The sequence below is a fragment of the Acinonyx jubatus genome, chromosome E4, assembly GCF_027475565.1.
Source record: "Acinonyx jubatus isolate Ajub_Pintada_27869175 chromosome E4, VMU_Ajub_asm_v1.0, whole genome shotgun sequence".
NCBI lineage: Eukaryota > Metazoa > Chordata > Mammalia > Carnivora > Felidae > Acinonyx > Acinonyx jubatus.
The window spans coordinates 1,306,063-1,320,592 of NC_069395.1; the positions used below are offsets into that span (position 1 = coordinate 1,306,063).

The following is a 14,530-nucleotide window of genomic DNA, read 5'->3' on the forward strand; positions in this document are numbered from 1 at the left end:
GTTCCCAATAAAGATGCCGGAAACGGGGATTTGAGTTCCAGTTCCACTTTCTTTTTATTTAAATAACCGAAGCAACAGCCTTGGCACAGCAGAGGGACGCTGGGTTGGGGTGTGTAAGAGCTGGCAGTAGTGTGGCCTAATTGAGGGGTGGCGGGGCAAGCGGAGACTGGGTCACAGTGGGCTCCCCGCATCCCGAAGTCAGGGTCAGCAGTCACGGCCGTGGGAGCGGGGGGCACTAGAAAGAAGGCCTCGAGCAGCGCGCCTCACCAAGTCCCAGAGACCTCAGGGAGGGGGGCTAAGTGAGCTCCCCCGAGCGGCAGGGCCAGGGCAGCCCCGACGGGCGTCAGGGGGCTCGGAAGGCATTTTCGGCAGCCCCGGCGGCTGCGTTGGCAGCTGCGGTTCGCACCGCAGGGTTGGAGAAGACCCCAGCGGCAAACTCTTGCTGGGCCTTCTGAAAGCTGGCACCTGTGCGGCGGTACAAGGAGTGGATCTGCAAGTACATGGCGCGGTCATTACCGTGCGCTCTGCTACCGTTATCCCCACCCGACAGCACCAGCAGCACTCGCTGCCGCTCTAGCTATTCGTCCTTGGCTCGCTCCCAAAACACACACACACACACACACACACACTTCCCCAGAGGTCCATTAGCAGAGAAGCCTCCGGTCAGCCAGGCCCTCCCGACTTCCTCCAGAATGACCGCCCCTCCCCAGGCCCCTCGGGGGCCCATGATCTCACTCTTCCCGCCCACCTCCCCACCTCGAACACAGCCTCTCACCCGCTTCAGCATCACAATCCCCAGTACAGCGATGCCAGTGAAGAACAGGGCGACCAGCAGCATGAGCACGGCCACCACCGGGTTGGCCTTCAGCACCACCAGAGCGGAGATCCAGCCACTGCCAGGAGGGGAAGGGGGCGGCGGTGAAGAGGGGACACTCCCGACAGGGCCTCAGTCCTCCCGGTTTCTTGGCTGGTTAGGGAGCAAACGTGCCCTATTCCCACCCATCCCACCAGGGGTCGCTCCCGTCAGCCTGGCGGCTCTCCAAGTACCAGGATCCCAAACTACATCCACTCTCTTCAAAGTTCACTTCCAGCTTCTGAACGACTGGCTGCGGACTCTCCAAGCCTTTCCAGACATCCTCGCTCCAAACAGGCCTTTCTGTTGAGGGGGTCTCCTTCCCCTCTTCAAAAATGCTTACGCATGCTTCCCCCAGGAAGCCGTCTCGGGTTGGCCACGTGCACCTTTCCTCCCCCAAACCTATGCCTGTCTAGAATTCTGACTGGGCTCTCTATCCTGGAAGTAGGTCCTATCTCTCTCCTGAAGCTAGCACCTCCCAAGCGTAAAACACCACGCCTCCTCCTCCTGAACAACCCCTACCCCAGTGCCCAGGGCTGACTTGGTCTGGCGGAATGAGGGGAAGGGAGAGGGTGGATGGCAGCTTCACGGACCTGAACCCCCAACCTGGGATGCCAATGGCCTGCAGGACAAAGAGCACATCCTGGACGAAGAAAATGAAGAAGAAAACGAAGAAATTGAATGAACTGTCGCTCCTGCGGGACAGAAAAAATGGGGAGGGAGGGAGAAGAGTTAGCACAGGAGCAGCAGACGTGGGGCCCATCTAAGGTTCTCCACCACCCCTGGCCTCAGCTTACCGGAAGGCCTTGTACATGGGCCGGTACCAGCACACAAAGGAGCAGGGTGTGAAAAGGAGGGCCCAGAGGATAGAGAGCCCAAAGCCCGAGCCATTGCTGGTCTCCACGCAGAAGCTGGCCAGGCAGGCAAGAAAATTCAGAAGAAGAGCCAGCGTGCTGCCTGAGGGACGGAGGTGCAGGGTGGTGAGCCTGGGTGGCAACGCGAGCCCCCCTTCCCGCAGGAGCCCCCCACGCCCTCCTCGGCCGACACGGCAGAGTAAGGAAAGGGACTCCTGCCTTCACCAAATCCTCAACTCAACAGGGGAGACAGGTCTCTTTGCAAAGACATTTAAAGGACTCAGAAAATGTTCACGCACCGGAACAAGAGGCGGGGGAAGACAAGGACACACTTTTGCTAGGAGGCTAGAGAACAGCTTCTAGATACTACGAAAGGAAAACTGGTGAAATGAGCCTTAAACTCGGAAGCTGAGAGGCGCCTGGGTGGCTCAGTCGGCTGAGCGTGTGACTTCAGCTCAGGTCATGATCTCACCATTCACGGGTTCGAGCCTTGCATCAGGCTCTGTGCTGACAGCTCAGAACCTGGAGCTGCTTCGCATTCCGTGTCTCCCTCCCTCTCTCTCTCTCTCTCTCTCTCTGCCCCTCACCTGCTCACACTCTCTCTCAAAAATAAACATCAAAAAAAAAAAAAAAAACCCTCAAAAGTCGAGCAGAGATGAAATGCTGAGTTCTCGGAGAGTGGGCACTGGGGCAGGAAAGACGTAAAGGTACCACCTGCACTCTTCCTCCAGAAAAGGCTTGTCACTACTCACACATCCAGAGGTAGTACATGGTGGATACGGTCTTCTGAAATTCTTGGGGGATCTCCATGGAGATGTCCTGGAAAAAGCAGGGCTGGACTGGGCAAAAAGAAGGTAGAGGGGGCCAATTGTTCTGTCGAGCTGTAAGGCACAGAGAGAGCGGGAAGACCCCAGAAGTGAGGCAGAGACCAACAAAGGAATCACCATCCTCCCTTCCACCCCAGGTCCTCTCTTCCATCTCCAGTTCAGGGTCCGAGGAGACAGAAGAGAGTGGCAAAAACAAGGCTGACAGTGTTTTCTGTTATTTGCGACTTCGAAGCACTGTCAAGCACTTTGCACGGATGGCCTTGTTTCCCTCTCACAACAGTCCTGTCCAACAAGCACAAACGTTATGCTATCTTTGTTTTACAAACAAGGAAACGGGGGCACCCGCTGGCTCCGTCGTAAGAGTGTGTGACTCTTGATCTCAGGGTCGTGAGTTCAAGCCCCATGCTGGGTGTAGAGATCACTTAAATAAGTATTTTTTCAAGAAGTAAGAAAACTGAGGGGCACTTGGGTGGCTCAGTCGGTTGAGTGTCCGACTTCGGCTCAGGTCGTGATCTCACAGTTTGTGGGTTCGAGCCCTGCGTCGGGCTCTGTGCTGACAGCTCAGGGCCTGAAGCCTGCTCCACATTCTGTGTCTCCGCATCCCTCGGCCCCTCCCCTGCTCATGCTCGGTCTCTGTCTCTCAATAATAAACAAATGGTAGGAAAAAAAGTAAGAAAACTGAGGCACTCAAGATTAAGTAACTTACCTAAGCGCTCAGAGGCAGGGAGTACCCAAAGTGAATTAGTGCCCAAATTCAAAGTCAGCAATGTGGCTCCAGAGCCCACTCGCTCACATTCGTTTTGCTCCTTAAAAGGGTGGAACACGCCCCGCCCACGGACCGCTTACCGGCTGCGCCCCCCAGGGCGGCGTGCTGCAACTCCCGCTCCCTCCGATCCAACTCCTCGGCCTTCCGGTTCAGCTCCTCCTGCTTCTTTAGCAGCTCGGCTGTGGCTGCTGCAGCTGAGGCCTGCCCAGTGTGTGCGGGGCGAGGGGGGAGAGATGTGAGCCCTGGGCCCAGGTCTGGCCCCCACAGCCCACCCCCACTCACACCTGCTGTTTACCTGGGTGCCGTAGGAACCATAGTTTTTGGGTTCTGTAGGGCTGAGCTTTCTGGAGGACTGCAAGGAGGGAGCCGAGGCGGGAGGCAACGGGGCCGCGGCCGGAGGCTCATACGCTGGTGGGGGCTGTTGGTTTCGGAAAAGGCCTTAGGGATCACCTAATCCCTCCCGACGCAGGTATCCAGAGACTGTCTACCTCTGCATCTGGGTCCCCTTCCCCGCCCCCTCCCCCACAGAGAGCCAAACCGGTCAGCCCTCACCACCCCTCACATCCAATTCCTTAGCCGGGACTCAAGACACTCATCCACCGAACCCACCCCCTCCACTTTTTAAAGCTCTTGGCTCTTATTTTATTATTATTATTTTTTTAATGTTTATTCATTTTGAGAGAGAAAGCGTGGAGGACGGGGGGGGGGGGGGGGCGGGGGGAAGGGGCAGAGAGAGAGAGAGAGAGGGAGACACAGAATCCAAAGCAGGCTCCAGGTTCTGTGCTGTCAGCACAGAGCCCGACGTGGGGCTTGAACTCACCGACCGTGAGATCATGACCTGAGCCAAACCCGGAGGCTTAACCGACCGAGCCACCCAGGCGCCCCTCTTTCTCTTTTAAAGTCTCGGCACTTTCTACTCCAGTGGAACAACAGGTCCAGCCCTCACTGCTTGCCTTCTGGAGGCACACCTAAGCATAACTCGTTTACTCTAACCAGTCCCATAATTTATTTTGTTCAAAGAAGCCTCCCCAAACACAGCCTTGGTTCAGGCCCTGTCAGTCTCCAGCCACCCCCCACCCCCCCGCCAGGGCTACCACTGAGAGCTCCAACGGGATCATTGACCCTGGTGTCTCCAGAAGGATTAGGCAGCCCAGGGCGGACCGGCCTCTCTCAGGGAGTTAAGATCACAGTGTCCCTTCCTTTGCATGCAGAAAAGTCCCCTGTATCCCGACAGAGTGAGCTTACTGGCACACCCTCCCCTTCCTTGTCATCCTATGCTCTCCAGAACCTCACCTCCCGGGTCTCAAAAGGGTTGTAGACGTCAAGGGTGGCATACTGCGGGCTGGGTCGGTGCTGGATCACAGCTGGGTCCTGCGGGCAGAGAGCTGCGGCTCAGCGGGCACCTGGTGCCTCTGGTGCCTCTGGGGGAACTGACGGGGGCCTCTCCTAATGCCTGTGGCTCGTTGGAGGCCACGCCGTTGCCCCAACATTTGCCCCAAACCCTTCACCGCGCTCTGTTAGCACCAGCTCCTTACAGGGGCACGGCCCGCCCCCGCGTGCTCACTGGTCTGGAGTCACCGTCACCCCCACGTGGCGGCCCTCCCCCGGCACAAATGTCAGGAATGGGAATACAACAAGTTAGCCCGTCCAGAAGCGAGAGGAGTCGGCCGAGCTACCCAAAGAAGGCCGGCGTCACCTGAAAGGGGTTGTCAAGCTCGCCGGGCCCGGCGAAGGGGTTTCCGCCGTCTCTGCTCTGAGCCATGTTTGCAACTGCGGCCTGGGCCGCCCCTGCCCTCCACGCCCCTGCGCGGCGGCGGCGGCTCCCGGAGCTCCCTCCGCTCCCGTCGGTCCGCCCGCTCCGCCGTGCACGGATTGGCCGCGGAGACCGGAAGGGTCCCGAGGATCCCCGCAGCGGCGGCCGGCTGCGCCTGCGCCTCCGCTACGGGAGAGGACGGAAGCACCCCACGTGACGCCGCGGCCCCGCCCCGCAACGAACTACACGTCCCGGCGGGCCTCGCGTCGGAGGGCGGGCCCGCCAACCGGCTGGAGCCGCCGCAGGCCCTGCGCACGCTTCCGCAACCGGAGTCCGGCTGGCCCGGCCCCCCCCCCCCGCCACAGCACTCAGACGAGTGCCCCCGACTGGCCCACAGGAACTCCCCGGCCACCGCAACCCTCTCGCGACACACCGGACGAGCCGGCGGCCGGGCTCAGGACGGTGCAGGGGGGAGGATGGATGGACCCCCCCGAGTCCACAAACTCGGAAGGGTGGCCGGTCTTCTCATCCCTCCAGCCCAGCGTCCCAGACCTCGAACTCCAGGGGTGGGGGTCGCATGAAGCACGTCATTTTTATTTCACAAAGACTGTACAAAATTCCTTATAAAACATGGGATAGATGCCACCCAGTCACCTCACCCTGCCCTGTCCAGCTCAACAGCGAGGGGGCAGGTGATGGCGGGAAGAGTGTGGGAAGGAACAGCATTCTGTACAAGGCTGGGGACGAAGCAGTAGGTACAAGTTCTTCCGTATTTACACTATTTCACATATTCACAGGTATACAGGGAGCCAGGAGGAAGGAGCTGGCTCCGGCTCTGTTCTCTTATATAAAAAAGCACCAGTGTCCTGGACTGGACACCCACTGCTGCAGGACACGCAGGGGGGCCCAGGGCCTGATCGTCACCGACTGATATCCCGACTGGAGTCCCACAACTTGGTGTTGGGTGGCTCAGCCCGAAGGCGGGCGAAGAAAGGATGCTGAAGGGCTTCACCCAAGGTCAGCCGCTTAGCAGGTTCATACTCTAGCATGCTTTCAATCAGATCGAAGAGCTGGTGGTGTTCCTCTGCCTCGGAGGTCAGATACCGCTGGTGGTGGAGGGCAGGGAAAAGGTGAGGCACGATGCCTTACAGTTCCTGCCCTTTTTCTTCAAGGCCCTAACTTTCAACCTCAGAGGACCAAGCCTCTGCCGTTATGAATGCTATTGGGAACACGACCTTACGAGCGCTGTGGATACTACTGCTCAACTCCCTCCCACTAGCACAATCACTCCTTCATACTCTCTGAAGGTTCTTTCTGCTTGTATATCCTTGTCAACGTCATGAATCTTCTTTAGCTCCTCGTTAAAATGTAAGCTCTTCAAAGGTGGGTTATTCTTTTCTGTCTGACCTACAGAACCCAGGACATTACTGTGATCTCTGGTCGGCTCAAGAAATCCATGGCTATCTAACCTCCTTCCCTCCACAAAACCACTCCCTCGTATCTCTACGATACCCAAAGGGGCATTTCAGTTTTCCGCCTTCTTTCCTAACCCTCTCTTGTGAAGTGCATTCCAGGGGCAAACCACCTGAAGAAGGAAACGCCCTCTGGCCAGTGGGCGCAAGGTATCCCCAGCCTGGCTCACCCGCAGTGGTTTGCAGTTTTCTCGCACGTAGCGCCCTGCTGATGTGTTCTCATCCCAATCCAGGCGGCCCCGATAGAAGTATTTCTGCTTCCTAGAGGGGAAGGGGAGGTTGAGGAATCAGGAGGTTCCTTTTGTTGGGGGACATTTCCCTTATTCCCCCATCTTACAGTAGCTGGGAGGAGGGAAGGTGTCAAAGAAAAAAGAAAATGATGTAAAATCGACCAATTTTGAGGAGAGAAAGGAAAAAGGGTTAAGCTCCCCCCAACTCGAGGTTCACCTTGTCTTCCGGATCATCCGGGAAGGGATAGGACCCAAGATCCTTTCCATCATGGCTAGATGCTCTCTGTTGTCATGCGTCTGTGAAACAAAGACAGAACTGAGCACGGTGCTGCAAACGGGCTGCTGAGGACCAGCTTCCGGGATGAGTAGCAAAGGGGAGGAGTGAGCAGACAGGTCCCTGGCAGACAAGGAACCCAGGCAGGAAAATGCCAAGTGGGGACATAAGACACTCCACCGCTTACCTGGAACAGGGTGAAGCCAACATAGTACTCGAAGATGATGCAGCCTATGCTCCACACATCACAAGGCTGTGACCAGCCCAACTCTAGTGGGAATGGGAGGAACAAGGTGTTAGACGGTGCTTAGGGGGCCCCACCCTCCCCACTGCCCACCCTTGGACGAGTCCATTCCCCTACTCGCCCCCACTTACCGAGGATGACCTCTGGTGCTCGGTAATGGCGAGTGGAGACGATGGTACTGTGGTGTTCATGGTCAAAGGTGGCACTGCCAAAGTCCACCACCCGCACAGCTGTGCTCTTCACGCTGCGTTCATCTCGTTTCTAGGAGCAGAGCAGGAGGAGGATGGACCCAGCCACCCGAGACCAAGATTCTACCACTACTCTTTAGAGTGCTTTCAAGCCTGAAAAAAAGCAACTTCACCCCCTGCTTGCTCCCATGCACAAAGGAGAATCTGCTTTACAGCTTCCCCGTATCCTGCAGGTGACTTAGGAGTGGGATCATGGGAGAGCACACAAGTCCCTATGTATGCGGACATTTCCCACGCACTGGTACTACGGTGCTTCTGAAAATAGGTCCAGAACTGAGCTTTCCTACAGAGAAAAAAAGTCCCAACCAAGTATCTTGAAAGCATTTGCTCTCTATTGGAAAGTTCTCTGAGCTCCTCCTTCCAAGTTCTCTTCCAAATTATATCTTCTTAAATCTTAAAAAAAAATTTTTTTTATGTTTATTTGTGTTTGACAGAGAGAGACAGGGAGACACAAAATCCGAAGCAGGCTCCAGGCTCCGAGCTGTCAGCACACAGACCGACGCGGGGGCTCGAGCTCATGAACCATGATCATGACCTGAGCCAAAGTTGGATACTTAACTGACTGAGCCCCCCAAGCGTCCCTTAAATCTCTCCCTTTCACTCTATTTTGGTATTCAGGCTTACCTAGTCAGAGCCATACTGGGAGAGAACATGGGAGAAAGTAACAGGGAGGAGAGAGGGGCTTTAAGGCCCGGCCGCCTGTCCATCTTACCTTCTCTAGGTTGTAGGTGAGTTCATAGTCTGAATTCACAAACAGAATATTTTCAGGCTTGAGGTCCGTATGTGTCAGCTTGTTATCATGGAGGACTGCAGGGGAGAAGACCAGGTCAGGGTTGTTCCAGGTGGCCAGGGCTAACTGGCACCAGTGACCCCAAGCTTGGTCACCTGGCTCCAAGCTGGTGAGGAGGCAGATCCAGAATCACTAGGCTGCTTTCTGCCCTACTTCCAAATGAAATGCCTGGTCTAAGAAGCACAATGCTTATCAGTATCAGAGAACAAACAGGATTCTCAACTGACGTACAAAGAGTTTGCTACGCATTGCAGTTCCGTTCCTTGATGTGCGTGCCTATCTGACGTTCCGTGAATTCAACTCTGGGAAACTGCATAGTCAGGAAGACCCAAGGGGAACCATGTACTTGTGTCTGGACCCCCCATCTGGCCCCTTGTTTGCCTTAGTCCCTGGCCGCACCTGCTCTGGTGGAAACAGAGAGCATCTCAGCTCAGACAAATGTAAGACTCTAGCTGGGGCAGACTTTTTGTCTCTTTGTGCTTGCAACCTGACTTCTACTTTCCCAAGAAAGGGAAATGAAGGAAAAAAGAGGTAATCCGATCAATGCTTTGATTTCAAAGGCTTTCTCTTCCAGCTCCTGCTAGGCTGGATGTGGAGGAAGACCAATCGATGACGGTGAGAACACTGGTCCAGGAGTTAAGGAGGTGTCAACACGACAGTGAACGAAAGAACTGCAGATAATCGAGCTGACAGTTTAGGGGCTTCACCACTGCTCACTGACACAGAAGAGGCCCAACAGAGGGAGGGGCTGCCCCAGAGTCCATCTCGGCCCGCCCCACTCACACTTGACGGCCTGGCACAGCTGGAAGGCCATGTGGCGCACTTGGTGGATGGGGTAGGGCAGGTAGTTGTTGTCTTTGAGGAAATCGAAGGTGCTAAGGCCCAGGAGCTCAAAGGAGATACACATGTGGCCATGGTAGTCAAACCAGTCAAACATCTGGACACAGAGGCTGAGAAGAGATGAGGGAAGGGGGAGGTCTGATGAGCTCCTCTCTGCCCACCACCCTTCCAACAAGGAGGGGCTGCAGGGCTGCTGAGTCCACATCCGCGGGTAAAAACCTGCCGGGCAGTATGACCAACAAATTCAGTTCGGCCAGCGAACGGCCTTTCTGGCGGACCCAAGGTTCATACCATTTTCCTGCATCATTTTAAATAGTTAAAAAAGATTCCATTTGCCGAAGAGCTGTTGGTGCCGGTCTCCGGTGTGGACCCTGAACTGTCAAACTGTCATTCCTAAACCCTGACCCCGGCTCCCACTCCTGAGATCCATTCACCATCGGCTGCCAGTGGGCCCCGCGTTTCTACTGGCCGTCTCCTTAATGCCCTTCTTCCACGTTGGCTTACAAAAGGCGCCTGGACACAAATATTACACGTAAACGTCTGTCGCCTCGGCAACACGGTTCTAGATATCAAAAAGCTCAAGTGATTTTTCACGGAAAATGTTGACTCTCAGTCTCAGGGCCATTTCCAGGGCAGAGCTCTACAGAGGCCACCCTGGCTGGAGCCAAAGTGCAGAGCAATCTAAGTGCCCTGACAACAAGGGGAACAGACCAGACAATGTCACACACCCTCTCTTCCTGCCCTAATGTCCTACTAGTCTAAGATGATGACGGAAAGATGAATGGATGAGAAGGCCCAGGACTCCCCTGCCTGCCTAACCCAGGCCGGGAGGGTTTGGGTTCTCCTGTACAGGAGTGGAGCCTCTCAGACCCCCACACACCCCTCTGCTGCTTACTTCTTATTGTCAGGGTCCTTCTCGTTGATCTTCTCCAGGACGTTGATTTCAAGTCGAGCTGCTTCCTTATACTTTTCCACGTTCTTAATGATCTTCAGGGCGACTCGAGCCCCACCCCTGTGGTGGCCAGAAGAGGTTTTTGGTGGGTCATCAAGAACATCTCAAAATGAACGGGGCTGTCCGGGGATTAAGAAATCCTACCTTTGGCCAATCAGCAAAAACACCCCCAGACTGACCCTCAGCACCTCGCCACGCCTAGGAGTACGGAGCAGGGAGGGGCTATAGTTACCTGCGATGGTCGACACACTGGACAACCCGGCCGAAGGTCCCCTCTCCTAACGTGCTGACAATTTCATCTGAAATGAAACAGAGCAGGGTCGGGGAGAGGGAGGGAGAGAAGGTGGGGAATGAGCTGAGTTGGAAGAAAAAAGGGTACGGCAACCTGGGGTGAGATGAAGGAAGGGGGAACAGATACAGATGGTCACAGGGGAAGAACACCCCTGTGTGATTCCCACCACCTTTAACCCAGGGGCCATGAGAGCTGGGAGTGGACAGCAGAGGTCAATTCTCAACAGCAACTCAAACCACCCAGATAAACAACACCACTGAGGAAAGGCAAGAGGCTGTGACTTGGGTTGGCTCGGGACGTTAGGATGGCTATGGGACCATTACAGGCTATAGGATTGTTACGATTTGGCTTGTACATCGCTCTTGTAGCCAGTCCCCGACGTGGTAGATGAGGTGGCCCTCAGCGTCGTCCTCTACACTCTTGGCTCTCCGGCTGCTGTGCTGCTGTCGGGGGGCGGGGGGGGTCGGAGCAAGCCAGGTGTCGGAGCGGGGGCCGGAGGGAGGCGGGGTGGGTGGTGGAGGGGTCACCGGTCACAGGCGCCCAGCCAGGGGGGACAGACGATGATGGGGGACAGTGGAAGGGAACACGTCAGATGCAGTAAGGCGGATCGGGGTGAGAAGAGAGAGCGGCGCATAATCCCAAGTCCCCAAACCCAAAACGGGAACAGGGAGAGGAACGGGCAGAGCAGAGAAGTGGTGTCGTTGCCAATGTCACCCGCAACCCCATGCTCTACACAATGCCCTTCCAGGCAGGCACCGATCTCCCTTTGCCCCCACCCGAGCCCACCTACTGAGGGGCCGTGGAGCCCAGAGCTTGGGGGAGAAAGGCAATTCGCAGGCAAGGTCTCCACTACAGAGTGGAGGCATCTGGGACAGAGGAGCTGTCCCCAACACAACAGGCCCAGCATGCCGAGGAAGGCACCGGGGTACAAATGCTCCGTGCCCGTCCACCTCCAAAGCAGATTCCAGGGCCCTCCGAGAGCTGGAGAGCTTCCGAGAGAGCAGAGACTCAGTGCCCACCTCAGTGTTCCTGCCCCAGTGCTCGGCTAAAAACAAGGGTACTTGTCACTTACCAGGGTCCTCGAGGGCCGGAGAGGAGTGGGGAGAGGAAGGGCCTGGGCGAGCACTCACCGAAGACGAGCGGCTGAACGTCCGGCTGCGCCGCCTCCGCCGCCTGTGCTTCCTCCGGCTGCTGCGCTGGCTGCGGTAACTGCTGTCCTCCCGACGGTACTCATAGGAGTGCCGGTAGTCCGGGTCGTAGCACGCTTCTCCCCGGTCCCGGCTGTAATCGTTGCGCCTATAGCTGCCACAGTATCGCCGGTCGTACACCCGCCGGTCCGACGAACGGTCATCGTAGCTGCTGTTGGACAACAGACACCCATTAGGTGCATCTGTTCAGGCCACACTCCTTGCCCCACGACAGGACGAGGTCCTCCCTCAACAAGGACAAAGAACGATGCTGCAAGAACTGCTCTCAGACACTCATGGGGTCGTTCTGAGGACCAAGGACCAGAGGAGTGAAGTCATTAAGAGCAGACGAGGATCCCCACACCTGCATGCCACCAAGACCCCCGAAGGGACACAGGCAGAGCCGCTCCCTCTGGGGGCCTCCCCCACCCCCCGCCTGCCACTAGTGACATAACAGATGGAACAAAGAGCCATTTCTTTCCCGAGTCGTTCCCGACGGACATCCAATTTTGCTCCAAACTATCCTTAACCCACCCCTCCCACGCTGAACACGCAGACCTCACTTTGTCTTGTCTGTTATGTCCTTAGCTATCCCTAGACCTTACTCTTTTACACTTCCTCTCCCTTCGCCTGAGACACTTCACCCTGGTTCTTGAATTACACATCCTGCCCCAATCCAACCAAACTGCTAGATGCTTCCTCAGCCCCTTACCACGCCCTTCCTCTATGATAGCACTCTTAACACCACAGTGCAAATGGCTCTTTCTGGTAACAGTCCTGAGTGGCCCCTTACCCCAACCGCTCAGCATCTAACCAATAAATCTCTGCTGAATAAATAAATGAGTGAGCGACCCCGAGGAGGGGTTTTTCCCCCTGAAGCCTCACCTCCGGGAACGGACGTGGTAGCTGTCTTCCCGCCGGCGCCGCCGGGTCCGGTCACTGCTACTTGACCAGGAGCGGCTTCTTCGTCTCTTATGCTTCCGGCTCCGATAGTGTTCGTGGTAACTCCCCCGGCTGCCTCGCTCTGAGGAATGGTACCTTCGGGGATGAGGCATCTGGAAGAAAAGGAGAAAGAGAAATAGTGGAGACAGGCTCGGAGTTTTCGGAGCTCCCCTCCAAGCACTGGCTGCCCCAGGGGCGCGAAGCTGCTTTCTGCTGCCACTCCCACCTCTTTTCACCTCCCACAACTTCCTTGTGCTCACGATTCCTCTTCGATGGAGTACGTATCACTTGACAACTCCGCTAGAAAACTCTAGGAGCCTGCCCCGTGCCCCCAGCCCTTTCCTCTCATTGCTCTATGGACTTTCCTCAAACTTGGCTCCGTGAAGTCTTCGGGTCGGGGCCACAGCTCATTCCAGGTGAGACTGTGTAATTGATGCACACTGCCACGGTTCACCCCTGACCGGAGTCTAAGCTCCATCGACTGCATGCGAGCTCCTCACACCCCACCAGGGTAACATTTTAGCATACGCTATCACAATACACGTTTTACAATGAAGAGTGTATCTCTACCTCCCCAACTAGACCATTCTGTGTCCTGTGGGCAGCAATCCAGCATACCTGGTTTCTACATGCGGTGGCATACACCAAATATAGGCAGCCTCCAGGGATTTGGGTCTGACCTCTTGAACTGCCTTAGTCAACTCTCACTGGCTATCACCACGGGCCAAACTCCCCTCAAAACTTTTTAATACAGAAGGCCCCAAGCTGCAGTCTGATTTCCATTTGCCCCTCCCCTCCTGCTCAGGAAATAGAGAATAACTGGTTTTTAATTAGTATCAGCACTGCTTGGCTAAAAGCTGGCCTCCTTCCAGTTAGTTATTGGAATCGGAATGGCATGGTGCACAAACGCTTTTCTTCCTTAAAGGAAAGAAATCAAGAGAGAAATCACTGTCACAATCCAGAAAGATAAAAATATGACAGCAAGATAAAATTCAACAGGCCCAGGGACTGAAGTCTTGGGGGCGGGGGGGGGGGGGGTTAGGTGTGGAAAGGCTTAATGATTCCAACATCTGGCTCTCATTCTGAGCTTTCTACTTCCCAACCTCCTCAAATCGAGGAGGGTGATATCGGACTCGGTCCTGGTCTAGAAGGCCTGTGGCAAAGACGCAAGCTGCAGATTTCACCCCCCCCCCCCCACAGGGTAACCCAAGCTTGTTCAGCACAGCCACACAAACATCCTCTCCGCACACGGCACACGGCCACCAAAGTTTCTCACGCCCCTCCCCACCAGAAGCACCTGCAGCTTACCTTTCCCAACTTATAAACCTTTCCCCCTCCTTTCTCGCTCAGAAAATCCAGAACGAACTCTTGGAGTCAAACTCCTTCCATGCCCTCCCAGTGACACGGCGGGTCCTCCTCATCTCCAGCCCCGCTCCAACTCTGATATTCTGCTCTTTCTCCTCTCGGGAACCGCTCCCCTCCCTGCTCCATCACCCCTTCCCCTACTCGGGCCCCTCCCAAGTTTGCTGGAGGTCCTCCCGGGTCCGCCCGGGTCCGTCCAAGGCACGCTCATCTCCCACCTCTGCTCCCTACCCCTCACCTCCGCCGCTTTGCAGGTCCCTACCCTCCTCCTCTCCTCTCGCCCCGCCGCCGTGCCCCCAGCCCAAGGCTACCCCCGCCCGCCCCGCGGTCGCCATCTTTCCGCGCGGCCCCGCGGCCCGCCAGCCCGCGCGCTCACCGTTCTGGCGGCGAGGCCCGTGCGCTTGTCCCACAGGAAGTCCGTGATGGCGGCGGCACTGCGGCCGGAGTCCCGGCACCCCCGCGGCAACGAAGTGCGGCTCCACCCCCCCGACCCGAGACCCTGGGACCTCCCGCCTCGTTCCCGGGCTCCGCTCCAGTCCCGCCCGCCCCGGCTCCGTCCCCGCCCCCAGGGTCCGCTCGGCGCCGCTCGCACCGCCCCCGCCCGGGGCCCGATCCCAGCTCGGTCTCCGGCTCTGGCCTCTCCG

General features: G+C 56.7%; 2 protein-coding genes across 7 annotated transcripts; both read right to left on the reverse strand.

Moving 5' to 3' along the window:
- Positions 1-29: 29 nt before the first annotated feature.
- Positions 30-5,236, reverse strand: SCAMP3 (secretory carrier membrane protein 3). The gene is made up of 9 exons (XM_027048316.2): positions 4,997-5,236; positions 4,594-4,671; positions 3,596-3,718; positions 3,381-3,501; positions 2,460-2,588; positions 1,651-1,810; positions 1,447-1,548; positions 776-893; positions 30-490 (listed from the first exon to the last, which is right to left on the reverse strand). Exons 1-9 carry the CDS (start codon positions 5,060-5,062, stop codon positions 344-346), a joined length of 1,044 nt encoding a protein of 347 aa, XP_026904117.1. The 5' UTR covers positions 5,063-5,236; the 3' UTR covers positions 30-343.
- A 390-nt stretch (positions 5,237-5,626) lies between these two features.
- Positions 5,627-14,530, reverse strand: CLK2 (CDC like kinase 2). Of its 6 annotated transcripts, none has more exons than XM_027048301.2 (13): positions 14,263-14,530; positions 12,468-12,637; positions 11,526-11,751; positions 10,751-10,835; positions 10,336-10,402; positions 10,047-10,163; positions 9,095-9,261; positions 8,234-8,328; positions 7,405-7,534; positions 7,217-7,299; positions 6,973-7,052; positions 6,696-6,786; positions 5,627-6,159 (listed from the first exon to the last, which is right to left on the reverse strand). In XM_027048301.2, exons 2-13 carry the CDS (start codon positions 12,635-12,637, stop codon positions 5,974-5,976), a joined length of 1,497 nt encoding a protein of 498 aa, XP_026904102.1. In that variant the 5' UTR covers positions 14,263-14,530; the 3' UTR covers positions 5,627-5,973. The 6 variants fall into 6 exon arrangements, with proteins under 6 accessions (XP_026904102.1, XP_026904101.1, XP_026904100.1 ...); XM_027048300.2 differs by having other exon boundaries at positions 10,751-10,838; positions 14,263-14,529; XM_027048299.2 differs by having other exon boundaries at positions 11,526-11,754; positions 14,263-14,528.

Coding starts and splice junctions, on each gene's coding strand:
- SCAMP3 (XM_027048316.2), bottom strand. CDS start 5,062: ATGGCTCAGAGCAGAGACGGCGGAAACCCCTTCGCCGGGCCCGGCGAG. Junction 4,672..4,996: donor AGCTTGACAACCCCTTTCAG/GTGACGCCGGCC, acceptor CTCTGCCCGCAG/GACCCAGCTGTGATCCAGCA. Junction 1,811..2,459: donor CATGTACTACCTCTGGATGT/GTGAGTAGTGAC, acceptor TCCGTCCCTCAG/GCAGCACGCTGGCTCTTCTT.
- CLK2 (XM_027048297.2), bottom strand. CDS start 12,637: ATGCCTCATCCCCGAAGGTACCATTCCTCAGAGCGAGGCAGCCGGGGG. Junction 10,164..10,335: donor CAGTGTGTCGACCATCGCAG/GTAACTATAGCC, acceptor TGGCCACCACAG/GGGTGGGGCTCGAGTCGCCC. Junction 8,329..9,094: donor GCTGTGCCAGGCCGTCAAGT/GTGAGTGGGGCG, acceptor TCTCCCCTGCAG/TCCTCCATGATAACAAGCTG.